This window comes from Puntigrus tetrazona, chromosome 7 (assembly GCF_018831695.1).
Source record: "Puntigrus tetrazona isolate hp1 chromosome 7, ASM1883169v1, whole genome shotgun sequence".
In the NCBI taxonomy this organism is placed as follows: Eukaryota; Metazoa; Chordata; class Actinopteri; order Cypriniformes; family Cyprinidae; genus Puntigrus; species Puntigrus tetrazona.
The window spans coordinates 40,383,951-40,406,450 of NC_056705.1; the positions used below are offsets into that span (position 1 = coordinate 40,383,951).

The window sequence follows — 22,500 nt, forward strand, 5'->3', positions numbered from 1 at the left end:
ATGGTAGACGCGCGTCTCAAAGAATATGGGTCAGTGTGAGTCCTGTGAGACGTGTCTCTGGTGTGTGTGGTGATGTATGAGCGTGCAACAAAACTGTCCCATGATTTCTTCAGTGTGTCTGAAGAGTCGCACACCGCCGGAGACGAATAGATTGACATCAAAACAGTGTTTTATCGACTGCGTTTCAGATTGAGACTGTATGGACTAAGCTTCATATCACTTCAAACCCATCTGCTTTTCACATTTTCTGTGGAACACAAAAAGAGACGTGTTGTTTCTTTCCGTCCGGTGAAAAAAAACAAAACAAAACCTCAGAGATGATAAACAAACGTGAAAGATTAGAATTAAGACAACTAACTGAAATAAAATAAGATGAAGAATTAAAACTATTAAATAAAAAATAATAATTTAAATTTAAATTTAAATAATTTTAATTTTAATAATAATAATAATACTTATAAACTAAATAGATTCAGAATACACAGAAAAAATATTATACATATTTTTTAATAAAATAAAAACAAAATCCAAATGTAAAAGGCAAAGCTAATTCAAAATATAACAGTACTGTATAAAGCAACACTTTAAAGTGAATAGTCGCTATCAAGCTCTAAAGATGAGAAGATCGCTATAAAAAAGGTTTCTTTGAGTCTTGAAAATGTCTTACAATATCAACAGATTGAAATCTTGAAGAAAATTCAGTCCTGAAAGTATTCAAAATGGTTTAAATCGGAGCAGAAAGTCTTGTCATCAAATGTTGCATGCACTGCTAAAAATATATCTTCCCCTCAATATCGTGCCACGATTCCAGTACAAATATCTAAACATCCTTAAATGAAGAAACATTTACCCGAGATCTTGTTTTCTGAAAGAGTGAAGTAAAGCAAGTGAGTTTGTTTAAAATAACAAGAGCAAATATCTGTCATTGGAAGATGTGTAGAAGCGTTGCTAATAAAAGACATTCAAATCAAGGCAACATATTGATGTATTGCCTTACCTTCAATTTGTTTCTTTACATTTACTTACTTGGTCTTTAAAAAAGTCAAAAATGTACCTCTATAAACCTCAGCAGTAGAACCCAAGACGTTGTGAAGCAACACGCGTTTAAACGCTTCATTCTGAAGAGCCCAGTGTTTCCAGTCTAACATTTCCTTTCTCCGTCCTGTGTTTCTCTCCAGAATATAACCCGTATCAATGACATAGTCAAACAGGCTCTGCTGGTGTTCCCTCATTTCTGTTTGGGAAGAGGCCTGATGGACATGGCCAAAAACCAGGCCATGGCCACTCTCTACCAAAACCTAGGTAAGATGTCTACACTCAGCAAACGATCCTGAGATCTGAGAGGAAAGCTGATGTGTTTGTATCTTCAGGAGAAGACCGCTTCGAAAATCCTCTCACCTGGAACATGGTGGGCAAGAATCTGTTTGCCATGGCCATTCAGGGAGGCGTCATGTTCGGCCTGACCCTGCTCATCCAGTACAAGTTCTTCTGCAGACCCAAGTAAGAAACACACACAGAAATCGGATGATTGGATAAATGGCTCCTGATGATATATTTAGGTCTTATGAAGCGAAAAGATCAGTCTGTGCAAGAAAATGAACATCGTTCGGAGCGTTATTACCTAGAACCCAGAGACTCGGGAACTGGATCGCTCTTTTGAACCAGTGCTTTTTAATGAACTAGATCGATCAGAAGGTGAACTGTTTTGAGCGCCTGAAAACGTTCACGACTCGAGCAGCACATAAGTTACTCGATCGCAGGAATGAGCCAAAATAGCGGCGTATACTGATTCATCCCCTGTTCTTCCAGCAGTGTATCATACATCCCTGTTTTAGACTCTGGGTTAGATGTAATGATGTTATAAATACAGATGGCGCAGTCTGATAGGTTTAGCCTAATGACATCATCGTCACATAGCACAGCTGATTGGTTCTCTCCTGTATCTGTATGAAATGACCTCGCTGCTCGACTAGACTGTACGACTAGTGTTCACTTCAGCGGTTGCCTCGTGCTTCAGAGAGCCCCCACCTTCCACAGGTCTCCTACCGGGGGATTCATCTATGATATATGGGGTTATTTCATATGTGTTATATGCACAGCAGTATTTCTTACATGTTCGCAGCAAGCCTCGGCACGCAGATCTCTTCGGCCAAAGACGGTCATGTACTCCACCGCGTCAATCCCTCGAGAGCTGTCATGACAGAAACCATGCTGTTTTCTTGTACAGACTGGTTGTTTCGATTCATCAGCAGACATGGGTATTCATTTTGCGTTGCCTGTATATGCCTTTTCGACTGTCAAAGTCACGGCAGCCATTGACTCGCATTTTACGGGTCAGCAAAGAGCAGCTAAATATCAACTTTACTGTTCGATGGAAGAAAAAAAAACATTTGCATCTCGGAAGTCCTGAGAGTGAGCAGCAAACGAGAATTTGCTTCGTAAAAACTTGTGAATTGTTGTGCATCTTCTACACACGATCCCGTGGCCTTCTCTGCGATGACCTGCAGCACACACATCTTCACACACAGGTCGGTGAAGTCACTCCCGACTTCTTCGGGAGAAGAGGATGAAGACGTGGCTCGGGAGCGTGAACGCGTGCAGCAGGGCGGAGCTCAGAACGACCTGCTCCGAGTCTGTGACCTCAGCAAGGTACTTCCTCTTCCTGTCACTTCAAGTCGAAATTCTGACGTCTTATTCGCGAAACGTTTTCGACATCTTATCACGAGAAAGGACTCGTGGGCAGTTGACAGAATGAGACAGACGGGCATTCGAGAAACTGTGTAACATGTTCACTGCAGTGTACCTCAAGTCTTACAATGAAAGAAGTATTTGAAGATAATACAGCATTACGGAAATAAAAAGTTGTGTTATTCAATATATTTCAAGTTCATATATGTGACCCTGGACCTCAAAACCTTCAGCTGCTATACAAAAAATACATTGTGTGGTTCAGAAATATTTATTTTTCTTTCATGCCAAAAATCATTTGGACGTTAAGCAAACATCCTGTTCCATGAAGATATTTCCTACCGTAAATATATAAAAATGTAACTTTTGATTAATAGGCAAAATTGACCCTTGTGGTCCGGAGTCACATATTCTAAATGGACTACTTTAAAAATGCATAATTGCAAATATATTTAAAAACAGGTGCACTTAGTTCCTAAAGAGAGTCAAAAACATTTTATATCAAGTTAAACTATAATAGAGTTTTATTTACTTGCAGCAACCATGCAGTTAAATGTTCAGTTCACGCTTCACACACGCACACACACGCACACACACACAGACACAAACACACACACACACACACACAGACACATACACACAGACACAAACACACACACACACACACACAGACACATACACACAGACACACACACACACACAGACACCAACACACATACACCGACACACACACACCGACACAGACACACACACCGACACACACACAGACACACACACACACACACACACACACACACACACACACACACACACACACACACACACACACACACACACACACACACACACACACACACACACACAGACACATACACACAGACACACACACACACACACACAGACACCGACACACACACACCGACACAGACACACACACACACCGACACACACACACACACAGACACATACACACACACACACACACACACACACACCGACACACACACACACACACTCACACACACACACAGACACACACACATACATTCTCTTAGAGTTCACACTTTTAAAAGCACGCACGCGTTCATGTGTATTCAGGACAGCTGTGTGAGCGTACAGATGTTCAGAGTAGCGTCTCAGTGATTAGGAGTGAGGGTGTAATTTGTGTGATCTGTAATCAGGCGTCTCTGAGCACCGAAAGCAGCTGTCTGTGAATCCCTCTGAGAGCACACAGGTGTCAGGAGACCGGACCAGGACTGATCACGTATTTAACCCTAAAATCCTTCGATATCGGGTTCGATACACAAACGTCCTCTGAACGACCAGCATGATCTCTACCCCATGATCTTCTGTCGTCCCATTCATACGTCGCAGGTTTAAAAGGTCTTCCAGTGTATTTGTTGTCAAATGTGTCTTTTTGCAGTCAAATCTTTACAGATTTTTATTAAATAAACGTCAGAACGATATCTTTAATAAGATGCCCAGATGACCGAAGAAGCTCTGCTTTATTTGACTCTTCGTGAATCGTTTCCTAGAAAAGTCCGATCTGATCATCAGGATCTTTTGAGGAATGTTTACGTAAATATTTACGTGTGTGTATAATAATTTATATTATTGTCTTATATATAAATGAACACATTTTTCTTAAATATGTACATGCATGTGCTTGTATTAATGTATACATAATAAACATGCACAGTGTCAAAACGAGTCGATTGATAGCAATAATGTATGCAAATATTTGTCACGATACGATTTTTTTCTCCTTCAGATGTACCGTGTAAAGAAGACTCCGGCCGTGGATAGAATCTGTGTAGGTGTTCCTGCTGCAGAGGTAAATCACACACGTGAAATGAAAACTTATTTTAAGCACTAATTAGAAGTGTCTAACTCGCGCAAAGGTCTTTAAACAACTCTCTGGAAGTGCTTTCAGCAGATATGTGCTCTTTTCATGACGTCTTTGTGAATCATGATGCTGTCCCTGAATGATGTTCGTGTTTGGCAGTGTTTCGGTTTGCTGGGAATCAATGGAGCTGGTAAAACTACGACTTTTAAAATGCTGACGGGAGACATCAGCCCGACATCTGGAGAAGCCTTCCTTAATGGATACAGGTGAGTCCCTCCCAGCTAATAAACATCTAGATATCCTGATGATCCTTTGTTCAGTCAAAGCAACAACCTCAGCAGGACGAAGGAAAATAAATAGGAAAAAAATAAAATGAAATAATAAATCTAAGCAAAAAATAAAATGATGATGCATAAATCAATAAAAAATAAATACATCAGCAATTAATAATAGTTCATAATTCATGATGCATATTTAATCATGTAAAATAAATATGAATGTACATATTTTCCATAAATTAAAGAAAATATCTTTAATTTCCCCAAAATTAATTGAAATATTTGATAATTATTTTCTTACAATAAATAAGGTTAATGGGTTGAGCTGGATAATTAATATTGTTTTCAATGCAATTAACTAATATATATTTATTATTCATATTATGATTATTTATTTATGTGAAAAAAAAAAAATATATATATATATATATATATATATATATATATATATATATTTTTTTTTTTTTTTTTTTTTTAATTATATCAGCTCAAGAAGGTCTGAAGTTTTAAAGAGTATAGACTTGTGAATCAATTAATTTTATAATAACTCTTATCAAGACAAAAAAGAGTTTCTTTCAGCAATGGCTTATTTTTGTGAAGTGAAGAGAGATGAGAGAAGCAGAGTCTCTGTCATTCATCTGTGAGACGACACAGACGAGCTGCTCGTGTCCGAGGGGCGGGAAACGCAGATGTCAATCACTTCACAGATAGTGAAGTTTACTTTTCCGCTCTGATGCTGGTGCTGCTGTCCTGCGGCTCGGGCTGACAGACCAGATGCATGACTTTATCTTTGTCTTTCAGCCTCTCACGTGTGATTTTTTTTGTGAAAGGAGGGGCTTAATATGCAAAGTGTATTTGTCGTTTAAATATGGATTATATCATTTTGTTAGTTGCATTTATTTTCTGAAATAAGCATGGCGTACTTAGTCTAGTTAGAATTAACTATAACTATAACTATGAAATGAAATGTTTTATTTTTCATTTTAAATTGATGTACAAAAAACAATATATATATATATATATATATATATATATATATATATATAGATAGATAGATAGATATAATAAATATATAATATTTTAAATAATAAAAACTAAGTAAATCAATAATAATAATAATAATAATAATAAAGGCTTATTGAAAAAACACACTCATAAGAAAATTCATTAAAATAATTGCTACATTTATTTAAAAAAATATAATAAATATATATAAAAAAAAAAATAATATAAATAAAAATAAAAAAAAAATATATATATATATATATATATATATATATATATATATATATATATATATATATATATACTAAATAAAAAGCAGTAACAGCAGGCTTGTGTTTTGGTGTTGATCTTTCAGCATCCGGACTGACATGCAGCTGGTGCAGCAGAATATGGGTTACTGTCCACAGTTTGATGCCATTGATGACCTTTTGACGGGACGAGAACACCTGGAGTTCTATGCTCGACTCCGTGGGGTCCCCCGAAAAGAGGTTTCCATGGTAACACATCCTGCAGACTCTTAATCTTTCTATCTAGAACTTGCACTTTATGTATGTGAGTGTGAGTGTGTGTGTGTGTGTGTGTGTGTGTGTGTGTGTGTGTGTGTGTGTGTGCGTGGATCAGTCTTTCAGCAACAAACACATGAAAGTGTGTATCTGTGGTCTCGTAAGTCTTTGATCCCATGCAACTGGTTCACTTGTGCCTCTAACACACTCACACACACACACATATATATAGTGGTATTTGTGATTTATGGGGACTCGCCATAGGCATAGTGGTTTTTATACTGATTTTTATTCAGGCAGTTTTTAGATTTCCAAAGAAAAATTCATCATTTGGTATGTATTTAAACCTTTTGAATTTCAAGGACATCAGAATGAGCTTTATTGCCAGGTATGTTTACACACAGCAAGACTGACAGCAGCAAGACGAGACACAGATAATAAAAAGATTAATATAAAAATAGACAAGATAGACCATGTACAAAATAGCAAAAAACACAATATATACTATAGATATCCAAGTAAGTACATGTATAATGTGTATGCACAGGTATGATATATGCAAATTTAAAGTGTAAATAAAAATGTTAAATGTCGTTGTGGTGCTCAGAGCTCTGTAGCATCGACCAGACAGAAACAGAGGAAGTGCAGAGTGATTTCACCAGCCCTTTTTCTCACTCTGGATGAGTACAGTTCTTGGAGAGTGGGGAAGATTGTACCAGTGATTCTCTCAGCGGTCCAGGCTACCCTCTGCAGTCTTCTGAGGTCTGTTTTGATAGCTGAGCCAGACAGTTATAGAAGTGCAGAGGATGGATTCAGTGATGGCGTGGTAAAACCGTTTCAGCAGCTCCTGCGGCAGGTTGAACTTCCTGAGGAGCTCCAGTTCTGGTCGTATAGGTACTGGATGAAACCTCTCCCAGCCTCACCAGCTGCTGTCTGTCTGTCAGGAATCTGCTGATCTACTGACAGATGGAGGTGGGATGATTAGTTTGGGCTGGAGGAGTGATGGGATGGCGGTGTCAAAAGCAGAGCTGAAGTCTACAAACAGGATCTTCACGTAAGTCCCTGGTCTGTCTAGATGTTGCAGAACATAATGCAGTCCCACACTGGGGTCCAGTAAGGGTCCAGTGAAGATCTTCATGCTTTCAAATGAGTTCATGACCACAGACGTAGTTTTGGGACAGGGATGATGGTGGAGCATTTGAAGCATGAAGGCACTTTACACAGCTCCGGGGATCTGTTGAAGATCTGCGTGAAGATGGGGGCCAGCTGGTCAGCACAGGTTTACAGACAGACCGGAGTCGCAGCGTCCGCAGCTGGTGCCTTTCTTCTTTGGTTCTTCCTGAAGACCTGGCGCACATCATCTTCACTGATCTGGAGCGCAGCTGCTCGTTCAAAACTTCTGCCAGTTGTTGATTCTCCAAAGCTCTGGAGAACGGTGTCTTTTAACTAGTGATGTCTTTCCGCGCTGAAGTTGTGTCCCTAGAAGAAAACCGTATCTGTAGACCACTCTGATCTCATTTTCCAGTGTGTATTTGGCCTGTTTGTACAAGACTGTCTGTCCCCATTCCTGTGGGAATCTTCTTTGGCCTGACAGAGCTGGCTGAGTTTTGCAGTGAACCATTAGCAGTGTCTTTATGAACCTTCACCTTCACATTGTAATACCTCTGTCATACCCATGTCATGGAACATATTTTTGTCTCTATAAACCACAAATACCAACACGAACAAACAAACAAAGACTCTCTCACACAGCTATCCTTGTGGGGAATCTCCACAGGTGTAATCGTTTTTATACTGTGCATACCGTAATTTCTATGGCCTTACACCAACCATACACCTAAACCCTATTTTTAGATTTTCAAAAAAACGTATCTTCTTCGCCCGTGGAGACCCTGACCCCACCCCAGACATGAGTTCTGTGTGTATTCATATTTAAGTCCCCACCAGGATAGAAAGACAGGTACACACATACACACAAACAAACACATGAATTGTGGGGACTTTCGAATACCTCTGCTGTTTTTATACTGGCCAAATATCAGTATCCCTTAAACAAAGCATGTTTGTGTTGTTATCCTTTCAGATAACTGTATTCTACTATTTTTTGCTACTATTCTCTTCCTGCAAATGAGATAGATATGCAGTAATATTCTCTCTCTCTCTCTCTCTCTCAGGTGGCTGAGTGGGGTGTTCAGAAACTCGGTCTCGTCAAATACTCAGAGAAATCAGCGGGAACTTACAGCGGCGGCAACAAGCGCAAACTCTCCACCGCCATGGCTCTGATTGGCTGCCCTCCTCTTGTCTTCCTCGTAAGACACACACACACACATCTGGCTCTCCAAATCACTTCATCCATCCCGTTCACACAATCAGAGCTGATTCGTCTGAGCTGATAAACGCGTCTGTGTTCATTGACATGCATTCAAATCCAAACAACACACACACACACACACTTGATATTAACACTAGTCCTCACTGACTAGCGTCCACAGCAGTATTTCAAGGTCATATGATTTTTCCTGTCAGTATGTATTCACAGTATGTGCATGTGTTTTCTTCTGAAAACTCCAAAAATACAGTCATGTGTAATTTATCGGATAAGGGTTTACTGGATAAAGACAAATATTTATTTCATATTTCATGTATTCTTGAGACCTTTTTGGAAGTTTGAACCATTATATTATGCATACTATTGAAAAATATATGATAAATAGTTTCCAGTATTTTCCAGCACCTGTTTTATCTGTAATCAACATTTATTATCAGTAATTAATTCATTAATATTTATCTATTTTCCATCAGTTTTTCACTGAATGTTTTCGCAGTGCATTTTGGGATCGCCTGTAAATCATTCAAGAAACACAGCAAAATCTAGAAACATTACAAACTTAATTTCTTCAACCCGAATGCCTTCATCAGACAATTGGCCAAAAACTTCAAGTCAGTTTTGTAGAGTGATGCATTTTTTTCTAGAATTTCACATTTTGATTGCGTTTGTTTTTTAGTTTTGCCTCTAGAGTTACTTGAGGACCAGGTTTTGGTGCAGTGAATAAATACAAAAAAAAAAAAAAATGATCTTCCTTGAAATCTGCTCAGACGTCTGACCAAAATCAGAACGGAGAATAACTCAAAAACACGGAGGGATAACGATGCGAAGACAGTGAAGTGAAGTTTGTTTGAGCCGCAGAGACAGAAATCAAACAGACGAGTCCAGACCATAAAACACAATCAATAAAACACAGTCTGAATCTGACCACAAACAGAAAAAGTGTGGGGTCGGTGAGACTTTATGTTTGTGATAGTCTTCGGCCTCTTATTTGATTCAAAATATGGAAAAAATGTGCAAAATTGTGAAATATCACGTCAGTTAAAAGAGCGGTTTTCCATGTGAGTATATGTGGAAATGTTTTCAGTGTCATTACTCTTCAGTGTCACACGATCCTTCAGAAATCACTCCAATATAAAAATAATATGCTGATTTGCTGCTCAAGACACATTTCTGATTATCATCAATCAATCAATTTTTTTTGTGAAAACATTTTATATGTTAGGATTATCTGATGAATAGAAAGTTGAAAAGAACGGCATTTATTTAAAACAGAAAACCGCTGTAACATCAATTTATAGTCACTTTTAGTCAATTTAATGCAGCCTCGATGAATAAAAGCATACACTTCTTTTTAAATAAAATAATACATATAAACAACTGAACTAATTGCAAACCTTTAAACAATAGTTTTCAAATATATACAATTTTCCATATGCATACAATAAATATGATCAAGAAAGGTTTTCGGTTTAATTCTTTTTTTTTTAACTTTAATGCTTCTTGTGTTTCTTAGCACACTTTCAGCTCTAATCCTATGAAGGCATAGCAGCGTAATAAATGGCAGAGTTATCTCCCACTCCAACATTATTGTATATTCTGTCATCAGCGAAGAATATAAAAGACTCCTGCAGCTTTATTAAAGACATGGCATATAACAGCAAGAATGATTTCACTTTAATGTGCTGATTATATAGTTCATGCACCGCAGAGCAAAAAAACTAACTAAAAGAATCACAGCTCAATCTTTTTAATTCATAAATATAATAATAATAATTTTCACATTTATATTTGAAATAATTACATTTAAAATTGTGCTTTTCAGTGCTTTTCAGATGTGTTATTTAATAAGTCTTTGTTTCTGATTCTTTTTAGACTAAAAAAGTTAGTTTTTAGCGCAGTACAGTACAATAATTAAAAGCTTGAGGTATTATTGAGACGTGAAAATGTGACGCCATTTCTGCCCGCCGTCCGCTGCAGGTTGTGTTGATTGTTCGTTCTCACTGATTAATGTTTCTTCACACCCACAGAAATAATTCTATGACTCTGGAGACTCGGACGCCTTACAGTTTGGCTCGCGTGAGCGCTAGCGCTGCAAACACATCTAACAGCAGAACATAAATAAAATAAACCTGCAGATCCAGAGCGAAGACCGACGCTGCAGTGATCGGAAAATAAAAAGCCATCGCTTCAACACAAAGCATATTTATGAGTTAAACATCAGTTATGAGTTATGTGTATGTCGGTGAGAAATAAGTCAAAGTAAAAGAAACCATAAAAACCTTTACACCTACAATAGAAGTATAATAACTAATAATAATAAGTGTAAAAATAGCTTCATTTCATTCATCATTTTCATTTAGCTAATGTTGAAATAACTATATCTATAACTTAAATGATATCTTTTATAATTTTTTTCTGTTTTTATTTAAATTTTAGGTTTAGGAAATGTCTTCTTCTTTTGTATTTTTGTCTACATAGTATTTATTAATTATTTAAGTTTTGTTTTTACTTATTTAAGTACATCAGATTAAACAAATGAAGATACATAGTTTTAACAACCCTTAAAATATATATATATATATATATATATATATATATATATATATATATATATATGTTTATATATATATATATATATATATATATATATATATATATATATATATTTATTTTTTTTATTTTATTTTTTTACATGTATATATAACATACATGTTAATACATATTTTCAAAATATGTATGTTTTTATGTATGCAAAATGTCAATAATAAAAACTAAAACAAAAAGATAAAATGCAAAAATAAAAAGCCAATTTAAAATATTATAAAAACTGTAAACAGTTGTCTTCAACCAACAGATTCTGTGACATTCTGCAAAAGTCGATCTCATTACATTTGTTTTCACGAGCGCTCTTATATTTATTTGTGGATTTAAAACTCTTCTCACCCATAACGCGTCGCCTGAAAGAAACCCTGAATGAAAATATGATGTGAACTTTATGAATGGCATTATTAATCATTTCTACCTAGCCTCTAAAGGGACGGGTTTTTTTTGAGACGTAGCTAGGGACAGTTTTATTCTCAAAGTACGGCTGACGCACACACAGAGCAAACACACACACACACACACACACACACACACACAGATGAGAGAACGTCCTTGAGGATTAAGGATAAAATGAAGAGCCGAATAACGATAGAAAAGATTAAAGAAGAAAAAAAGACGGGACTGGAGGTCACTCTCGGGACATTTTTAATGTATTTCCAGGCAGATTTAGCATTCGGCGCACACACACGCCTCTGTTTGCTGGCATTAAAATCTCATTCCGCCTGACAAAGACTCATATGAAATAATCCGCGTTCATAACCCGCAGAATAACTCCTGATTGGCTCTCTGCGGATGCTAATTAAAGGCGGCATTACAAGGCAGGTGCTCTCAGCGTGTCCGTCTCGCTCCGAATCGGCCCTCGTCACGTGATCACGTCTTCATAACCTACAGTTGTGTTTGCAATCAGCTTCTCTTAGTATGTAGCGTGCATGCCGTGTGTAGTAGACCTATGCAAATTTGACCTACTAAAAATGCACAACAGTACCTATGAGATGACACGCGCTAATTTGCAAGTGTATGTAATGAGGTCATGTGACTGCACTGTGCCACATCATAAGGCGGTTTGAACTGTTTCTCTTTACATTATGCATACTGATATCAATATTTTACTTGTGTGTGTGTGTGTGTGCAGGACGAGCCCACCACCGGTATGGACCCGAAGGCCCGGCGTTTCCTGTGGGACTGTATCCTCAGTGTGATAAAGGAGGGCAGATCTGTTATACTCACCTCTCACAGGTGACCGCCTCGCTCGGCCTTCTGTTTTAAACATGTTTACTGTATACAGAAAACCTGCAGTTCATTAAAACCCTGGCACTGTATTATTCAATTCAATTCAGTTCATTTGTGTATAGCGCTTTTTACAATGGCTATTGTTCCAAAGCAGCTTCACAAAAGCAAATTATTACATAACAAAAGCAAATTTTTATTTATTATATATGTTTCTGAAATATAGATATGTTCAGCAGTAAAAATAAAAGTTAGTTTTCTGTCATGTTGGAAATACATCCCTTCACCAAATCCAACCCTAAACCTACCAGAGAGTGTTAACAAATGCAAAGCTGATATAAAAAGGCATTTGTTGATGAAAGTGTGTCGTTTTAGCTTCCTTTTATGCAGATTTGAAGTGTTTCGTCGAACCGAACTCCTTGAATCTACAAATAATGATATATACATATTATGTAAATTACATGTATGTATATATATATCTATATCTATATATATCTAATCACAGAACCGCTCAACCTGACTTGTAATCCTGCAGCTATATTTATCATGTCAGGTACAGAGTGGTCTTTCTCTGCATCAGCCTCGATTCCTGGCAACAAGACATCAATTTAGAGTTTTAGCCGGTGTTGGTTTGTCCCTTGTTTGGCAGCAGATGAGTTTGTTTGTGTGACTGCGTCTCATTGGCCGGCTGCGCAGGTGAAAGGCTTTCATGAGCTTCATAATGAGTCTCATTTGAATGCGGCTGGAAGCAGATCCCGAGCTCTGGGCTTTCTGACGCTTTGAAGGTGTTTCTCAAGAGATTCGTGCTCGGGAACGGCCAGAATTAGACCAAAAACAGTCTGGAAACCTGCTCTAATGCTGCAAACGTGTGTGTGTGTGTGTGTGTGTGTGTTTTCAGCATGGAGGAGTGTGAAGCGCTCTGCACCCGCATGGCCATCATGGTGAACGGACAGTTCAAATGCCTGGGAAGCATCCAGCACCTGAAGAGCAGGTGAGTGTGTGTGTGTGTGTGTGTGTGTGAATTGTGGTTTATGGGTTTTATCCTCATAATTCCAAACATAGGAAAGATTATTAGTAGGGTCTGTACAGTATAAAAACCATTACTCTTGTGTGTGTGTGTGTGTGTGTGTGTGTGTGTGTGTGTGATTTAAAGAGGCCATATGATGTTGCTAAAAAGACCATTATTTTATGTATTTGCAGTGTGTTTATGCTGTTTAAGGTTCAGAAGGTCCTCCACATACTACACATTATTGCTTCTCCTCTAAGCCCCGCCTTCCTGAAAGGAAAAGCTTATCATTCTAAAAAAGCAAGGTGTGCTCTGATTGGCCAGCTTTCCAGTGCATGGTTCAGGAATCAGTTCTCCGTTAACGTGCCGAACTCTCTCTAATATTTGTGTTGGACTGTTCTGAAACAGTGATATAAACACAACTTAACGCTGATTTCTAGTCGTGTCCTCTTTTGAAAACACAAAGCAGTTTGACTTTCACAACGAAACACGGCGTCTCCAGAACATGGCGCCCGCGGCAACACTACAGCGACAATAATAGCCCCGCCTTCCTTCATTGGGCAAACATTTGGGCGGAGTTATAAACCCACTCTGTGACCTAGAGAAGTGGGGGCGTGTTCAAACGAGCTGTTTTAGTGGGGTGTGGACAAGTTGTATCTTTTATAAAGATTATCTCTTTGCTTCTGAGACTTTAATCTAGTTAAGTTAAAGACACAAGTCAATTTGAGTTGAATAGTCGGACGTAATATTCAGTGAGAATTTGAATCTGGGTTTCAGTTCAAAACAGTTTCACGCTGAGGAATGTGTTATACGTCAACGTTTTTGACAAAATAAATGCTCTTATGCTGCGCGTAATTGTTCCTTCACTTAAACATTATTTTCGTCTGGTGTTTCTGTAAAACAAACATCTGAATATCCTTCAAACGAGACCGGTTTACCTGAAGAAGCAAACTTGTGGAGGATAACGAGAGTCGTTTTCAGGGAAACGAGGAGAAAAATGTAATTCGTCTCCGAACACAAGCCTGATTATTTTGATTCTCAAGCACGTTTATCTCTGAATGTAGTTTGTTCTCTGCTGCTGTTACTGTAGAAACGCTAATTATTATTGCATTTTGTATTTTAGTCTTTGATATCCCGAATTTGCGAATGTTTGGAAGGTTTATTTTTATTTCTAAAGAAATTGAATACTTTTATTCAGCAGGGGAGCATTAAACTGATCAGAAGTAAAGATAGCAAAGATGAGATTTCAGTGGAAATAAGGACCGATTTCAATTTCAATTGAACTTTCTATCCCTCTGTGTTTAAAACGCGCTCGTCTAAGATGACTTTTTAAGCAGTGGATGCTGAGTGAATGGGTGCCGTCAGAATGAGAGTGGACTGATGCGCTGGAGTCTGACGGCACCCATTCACCGCAGAGGAGCAAGTGACGCAATGCTACGTGTGACGAAACAAACTGGTTTCAGGCGGCCTGAGGATGAGCACATTTTCAGCCGTTTTTTCACGCCGGCCAGAAATACTCCTTTAACATCTTTTCCGTCACGCCTCGACGTCCGATGTAAAGTCTGTTAATACGTGGCTGAATTTATCTTCTCTCTCTCTCTCTGTGTGTCTCTGGGTTGTAATTAATGATTGTGGAGGTGTGGGCATTAATGAGTGAAGAGGCAATTAAGAGCAGCTCCCTCGATGGAGCCTCCCCTCCCTCGCTCTGCTTTATCTTTTCTTGTTCACGCTGTCTAATGGAGCAAAGCAGTAGGACAAGATCTACAGCTCTCCATCACACGCCGTCCCCTCTCGTCTTTCTCTCCTCCCGTGGCGTGTTTCTGCTGCCATCTGTAGGGCGGCGTCTTCCTCGCTGCGCTTCTCGTCCCTCGCGCACTAAGCAGGGAGCACACTTCATGTCATCAAACACATTCGAGGTCTGGGGAAATAAACAGAACTCTATGCATTCGAAGTCATGGCATATAGGGATGCTTCTCTTTCGATATTTCTTATTGTATTTCCCCAAAACGCGGTGCTGTCGCTGTAAGCGTTCCCTTGCATTGTCTCCACGCTCGTCCTGTGATTGATACAGCAAAGTCTGTCTCCTCCGACATCTGAACGTTCATCCGTCTGTATAGTGAGTGTGTGCTGCTGAGAGTGAATGACTTCTTTCTCACCCTCATTTTTAAAAAAAAACAAATACATTGACGGTTTGGAGATAAAATAAATCAAATGCGTTTCATTTGATTGAAAAAATTATAATTATATATATCATATTATATATATTTTTACATTTATATATATTATATAAATATTATATATAATTATAATAATATATATAAAAAAATGCATAAATAATGCAATGTTAAAAACAGTTGTGCTGCTCAATATTTTCTTGAAACTGTCACATCTGTCATTTGTCACAGTATAAAAGTCTTGTCGCTTCTGATCAGTTTAATATATAATGCATAATGTTTAATTCCTGCATAATTCTTTTTTTCTGAAAACTAAATATTATTAGAGTTATGCACGTATCAAAGACACAAAGAAACTTTTATATCATTTTTGAAAGCTTAAATAATGCAAACAATTAACTGGACAACATAATATATATATATATATATATATATATATATATATATATATATATATATATATATATATATATATATATGTGTGTGTGTGTGTGTGTGTGTGTGTATGTATGTTTAATATAAAAATTAATTAATTAATAATATGCATAATATTTCTTAACTGTTCTGGTAACTTCTAAATCTAAACCCTCATAATTATAGCATGATTGTAGCATAAACTATGATTGGAAATCCTACTTAAAGGGACAGTACACCCTAAAAAGGAAATGATGTCACCATTCATCCAGCGTCTAGCTTTTGAAAACCAGTATAACTTTATTCTGTTAAAAATGAAAGATATGTAAAGAATGTTGGTAACCAAACAGTTGATGTCATCCATCAACTTCTAGAGTAAAAAAAATAAAATAAAAAATGTAAAATACTAAGAAAGCTGACTGTTTAATTGATACACAATATTAAAAATGTCTGGAGTGATGAGAGAATTGTTATGTATTTTTAGGGTGACGGAATTTTATTTTTAGGGTGAAAATGTTGTAACTTCACAGCGATTTAACTCACGAAAAGAACTTAAACACACACCAGCCATTATTATTGTGTGTTTTTATTATTTTGAGAGCGAGCAGTAACTCTGATAAAATCATCCTGACGCTGAGTGTTTATAAAGACAAACCCTTAAGTAAACACACACACACACACACACACACACCTAAACAAACACAAATAAACTAGTGTCCAATAAAAGCATTCGTAAGCCTGTCAGTCGCCAATCAAATCACTCCATTACTAGAGGGACTGTGCTTGTTGTGAGTTTTTCATCCAGTTCACTCAGAGTCTGTGTGTGTGTGTGTGTGTGTGTGTGTGTGTGTGTGTGTGTGTGTGTGTGTGTGTGTGTGTGTGTGTGTGTGTGTGTGTGTGAGAGAGATCCCACACCTTTGTGTCATTGTTCTTTTAACAAGAAAGATAAAAGCACTGGAGTGCTTCTAATGTACATCAGTAATGTTGAGAGCGGGAGGAAGTTTTTATAAGACAGCTACATTTCGCAACAATCTCCTGCTGCACACTTTATACAGACCATAAATCTGCTTCTACTTTCCACACATTCACCGTACGGAGGATGAAAATGTAGAGACGCTCTTTGTCTGCTTTGCGTCACAAAACTTGCTTCATTCGTGGAATAATAAAGAAAATATGACCCGAAACCGAATTAAACTACTTAGGTTACATTCGTATAAATCTAATCTCACCTAATCTAATATTTCCTATTTGGAAATCAGTTTTTACCACTAAATAACAGTAATAAACAAGTAAAAGGTAACTGTGATTGTCAACATTTTGATTTTTTTTAGACCTACAGCATCGTACTGTTTTGAGTTACCGTCTATAGCTTAATGCTAGCACAAAAAATAAGGCAAAATTGAGGCAAAAAAAAAAAGTTTATAAGGCATTTTGAGTTTATTTCTCACAGTTTTGAGCTGTCGTCTCGCAATTTAGCCTTTTCTCCTTTTTTATTTCACAGATCTCTTTTTGGGTTTGTACTCATCCCAAAAAAACTGTGCATTTGCAATTTTAGCTATCATGAAATAAAAGCCAGAATTTGGAGATATAGCCACCATTGACCTTTTTTTCTCACAATTTTGATCTTGCAATTTAGTCTTTTTTTCCTCAGAAATGAAGGGTTTTATATATATATAATTTAAGGCAAGATTGCAAAAAAAATGCGAGATATTAACTATAACTGACAATAATTGCAAGATGTTAAATCGAATCTTCAAAATAAATAATGAAAAGTCAGTCAGAATTGCAAGATCTAAACTCACAGTTCTTGGAAAAGTAGTGTGTGTTGTGAGATGTCGCTGAACGCATCACATCCTCTTTGGAAAGAGACAGTAATAAATAGTGCTGTTTTATCAGATGGTGTGCAGGAACGTCTTCTTCTTCTTTGAAGTTTGTGGCAATGTTGTTGAATTCTGCATGAAATGAACTGTGGTTCGTATGTGCTTTGATCTCAGACTAATCCAGGTTGTGAGGAGTTATCAGCTGTAACTCACTCGTGTGTGTGTGTGTGTGTGTGTGTGTGTGTTGCAGGTTCGGGGAAGGATACACGCTGATCATACGGGTGAGTGCCGATCAGGCCGACCTGTGCGCGTTGGAGACGTTCGTGCACGACACGTTTCCCGGGAGCGTTTTGAAAGAGAGGCATCACAACACGCTGCAGTACCAGATCCCTCAGACAGACGGCGCTCTCACACACATCTTCAGCGAGCTCAACAAACACCAGCAGCTGCTGCACGTCGAGGACTACTCTGTGTCCCAGACCACACTAGACCAGGTGCACACACACTTACACACACACTCACACACACTTACACACTCACGCATGCATAGACACACACACTCACTCATGCACACACTCACTCACACACACACACACACTCACACACACTTACACACTCACTCATGCATTCATGCACGCACACACACACACTTACACACTCATGCACACACAAACACACACACACACACACATACACTCACACACTTACACACTCACTCATGCATACACACTCACACACACACACACACACACACACTCACGCATGCATTCATGCACGCACACACACACACACACTTACACACTCATGCACACACACACACACTCTCACACACTTACACACTCACACACACACACTCACGCATGCATTCATGCACGCACACACACACACTTACACACTCATGCATGCACACACACACACACACACACACTCATGCGTGCATGCATAAACACACACACGTGTTTGTTTTGCTATATTTGTGAGGACTTTGATAGAGTTCTATTGTTTTTACACCGACTTAATATTTCTTATCGCTCCCCACCAACCCTTTTTGCATTTTTACATTTTTAGATAAAACTTAAATTTTGTATTTTCCTTGCGAGGACTGACCAAATGTCCCCACGAAGTCAGAAATCTCAGGTTTGACTATCCTTGTGGGAACATCAGGTTCTCACAACTAGAGCAATTCGTCTCAGATCAGGATCGTGGCGAGAGGGGCATGATGCCTCCCTTCCATCCTTCAGGGAATGAGGGTTACACGAGCGACTGAGACGTTTCTCTTCAGTCGGTCACTATGACGTCAGCTGTTTGAGTGTTTTGGCTTGATGAGCCTTGGCAGCGAGAGCGGACCACAGCTTACAGACTTTGGACGGGAGCCACGGACGATTCCTCTGAGTGCCGGTGTTTTGCAGACATAAGTGCACCTCAACCGCACGCTCCACCTGGGGAACGTCCTCGTAGCCCCTGGCCGCCCCACCGTCGAGGAAGTGAGGAGTGAAGAGCTCGGCCTCGAGCGGGCGGTAAAGGAAGCCTTCCACGTTTTGGTGAGCTCTTCATGCTCCTCCAGGAAGAAAGGCAGTGGGGTGGAGCGTGGCTGAGAGTCGCGTCCGGAGCCCAGATACCAATCACCCAGCCTCGAGCGCTCCAGAGAAGGTGAGGACTTCACCTCCAACCCGGAGGTCCTGATTCTGACCCAGCCATAGACATCTTATCCTCCTCTGGAGCCCCGACAGAGACACTAGGTCCACCGCGGGACGGTTGAATCTTCTTTATTCTTTCTTCTTCTCCCTCCAACGCTGAGAAGCAGAAGTCTGAATGAGTGGCTTCAAGCAGTGTTTGTGTACAGCGTTACCGAAGGAAACAGACATTTCAATGCTCTAAAAGCAGAACCCAGTGACAAAGAACCAGACCAACACGAACAGGCGTCTACATGAAAGAATGACTCGTTTCAGTGATTCATGATACATGTCTTAATGTCTTTATTTCTCCATGCAGTGGCCATCAGCAGTGACTGGTATCTTACTGCAGATATATCCGCATCCATGCATCATCTACGCATGAGTTTTCAGGGTTTTGTCCTGGGAAGGTTTTAGGCACTTCTCTGTACCGTGAGTTGCTGTCCTCGGTGACTTTCATGCAGCTCTTTCAGTGATTCTCCAGACTCACTCGCTGTACAGTAAACTGCAGTAAATCATCATCCGTCTGTCCTGTCAGCGTGAAGCTCTGCTCTTTACCTGAGATATCATCCTCAGTCTCACACGCTCTACAGAGAGACTGAACTCATGAGTGCAGTCTTTATCTCTGTGAGGAAGATCCAACACTTCCTGCTCTGTCCCATGAAGCTCATGCTGATATTACTGCCAACTGAGAGGCAAAACGCTGACGCTGGATGGGTTACCCGAAGCCTATTTGGTTGCTAAGACATTCAGAATTTCTACTAGCGAAAATAAAACACAGTTTGGACCATTAATCACTGCTACCTGATTGAGAACGATTGAACTGAAAGGTTTTCATCAGTGTTTTGCAGACTAAATAAAATATTTGAATTGTAAAGAAATCAAGAGATCATTGTTACGTGGATTAAATTTAAATTAAATTAAATTAAAAATTAAATTAAATTAAATTAAAATATTAATAATAATTCAAAATTTTAATGGAATTGAAAAAATATTTATATTATTTATTTTTATTTAATTTCATTTATTTTTGAAGCAATGTATTTGCTTCACATGGCACTATGAACAGATCAAGAAAATAATTGCAAAATAATCTCATATAGTAATTATATAATAATAATTTGCATATAGAAAACTACAATGATTGTCAGTCAAGATTAATTTAATTTATTACAATGTAATTACTATACCTCTCTTAAAGTATTTTAAAAGTTTTTTGTTGTTGTTTGTTTATTTTTTTGTAATTTGAATATTATTTAAATTGAATGTATTTCAGTGTAAACAAAAGTAATAATAAACATCGTGAATCCCAGACAGATCGAGACATTATTTTTAAAGGTTAGAAATGTCTTGCACTGCAGAAATGAACTACAAAGAGACGGGAAGTGATTGACGATTCTTCTTCATTCGACTTGTTTCTCTGCGTCTCTTTCAGGTTTTTGTGAGTTTTGCTCGGCAGCAGCGTGATGAAGAGGACGCCGCGTTCGAGAACGACGTGGATCTGAACGACGAAATGCAGACATCAGCTACATGAATCAAACGTCAATCAGCGGAAACCAGGCACTTTAGCAGGAGCTATTTATTTGACGTCCAGATCTCCACGCAGGCCACATCCAACCACGAGCACACAGACAACTCAGGGTCGTTTTTATACCATATTTTTTTATCAGTGAAACACTTGCGTAACATTATATGCTCCATGTTTGAAATGGCTTATTTCCACACACAATATATTTTTGCCAAATGCAAAGAGATTATATATATATATATTTTACATTTTATGAAACTTATTTGTTGTTGATTTGGGCTTTGTTTGTGACTTGATATCAAACTGCAGAAATATATTTTAGCTTTACTTGTACTTATTAAAAGAGCACATGCATTGATTTTTGCTTTTGAATCTCACCTTTTCTGTTCTATAACGTCACTGAGGCTCAAGTATACTTTGTACTGTAAGTCGTATTTTCTCTCGCTGCATTCACAAGTGAAATCTAAATCTTTAGCAGCCGTGCTTTATGTCTGTAAGAAGCAGTCGGGAAATGCGCTGAGAATATTTTTACCTCGGAGAAGACCTCAGCACTTACTGTATGCGCTCTTAATCCCGCTGTTTATTCAGCATTCGTATGCGCTCCCATGATCCTGTGCGTCTGCCGCTCGGATGTTTGTTCTGCTTATTGCTTTATGCACGGACACACATTAAACATTTGCACACGCCGCCGAGCCTCGGCTTTCATTTCTCAGATTCAACCTTTTCTGCCGCAGTCAGATCCAAAGACGCTTTCTTTTTCCGGTCGTGATCTTTAAGTAGCCGATTTTCCGTCACGTCTTGCTTACAGGAAGCCACGCTTTTGCAGCTGGGTCATCCTTGTAATGCATTAACTTTTCCCTCCGTAGCATGCGCTTGTAAGTGCGTATGAAGTGCGTCTTGAGAAGTACAAGAAGAGGCTTCGTGGAGCCTGTAATTGCTCAGAGAACGGTTGTAGCCTCGTAAGCTGATATTTGGATGCCGGCCGAGGCCTCATTTAACGTCAGCCATTAGCGAGAGCTAATTCCGGCGTCGCTCTCAGTATGTGAGAGCGCTCGAGTCCCGACTTGAAGAGCAATTATAGAATAGCGGTTGAAAACGCTCAGTCCTGTACACAGCGGTAGCCAAACTTCACATTTTGAGAATAAATGCAAAACCGGTGATGGAAATGTGATATAATTGCATAGGAATTAGTGCTTTCAAACAATTAATCGCATCCAAAATAAAAGCTGCTGTGTGTGAACAAAAACCTTTATTTTGGATGCAATTAACCACAATTAATTGTTCTACAGCACCGAAACAAACTAAAGTTAGCTGCTCTGTCCATTTAGATATAGGTGGGTTTCATGTATGTGAAATTCTTGATTAATTAGTAGAGATTTTTACTTTTTTTTAAGAAATTTGCACA

General features: G+C 38.5%; 1 protein-coding gene across 1 annotated transcript in view; it reads left to right on the forward strand.

Annotated features, from left to right (window-relative positions):
• LOC122348804 (phospholipid-transporting ATPase ABCA1) overlaps positions 1 to 21,781 on the forward strand; it is a 117,514-nt gene extending 95,733 nt beyond the window's left edge. The window contains 11 exon segments of the mRNA XM_043244672.1: positions 1,179 to 1,302; positions 1,371 to 1,500; positions 2,529 to 2,649; positions 4,460 to 4,522; positions 4,694 to 4,800; positions 6,173 to 6,314; positions 8,495 to 8,629; positions 12,386 to 12,489; positions 13,379 to 13,471; positions 18,145 to 18,388; positions 21,003 to 21,781. Of these exon segments, the coding sequence (XP_043100607.1) occupies positions 1,179 to 1,302; positions 1,371 to 1,500; positions 2,529 to 2,649; positions 4,460 to 4,522; positions 4,694 to 4,800; positions 6,173 to 6,314; positions 8,495 to 8,629; positions 12,386 to 12,489; positions 13,379 to 13,471; positions 18,145 to 18,388; positions 21,003 to 21,101 (1,362 nt within the window). The 3' untranslated portion in view covers positions 21,102 to 21,781.
• Positions 21,782 to 22,500: the final 719 nt, after the last annotated feature.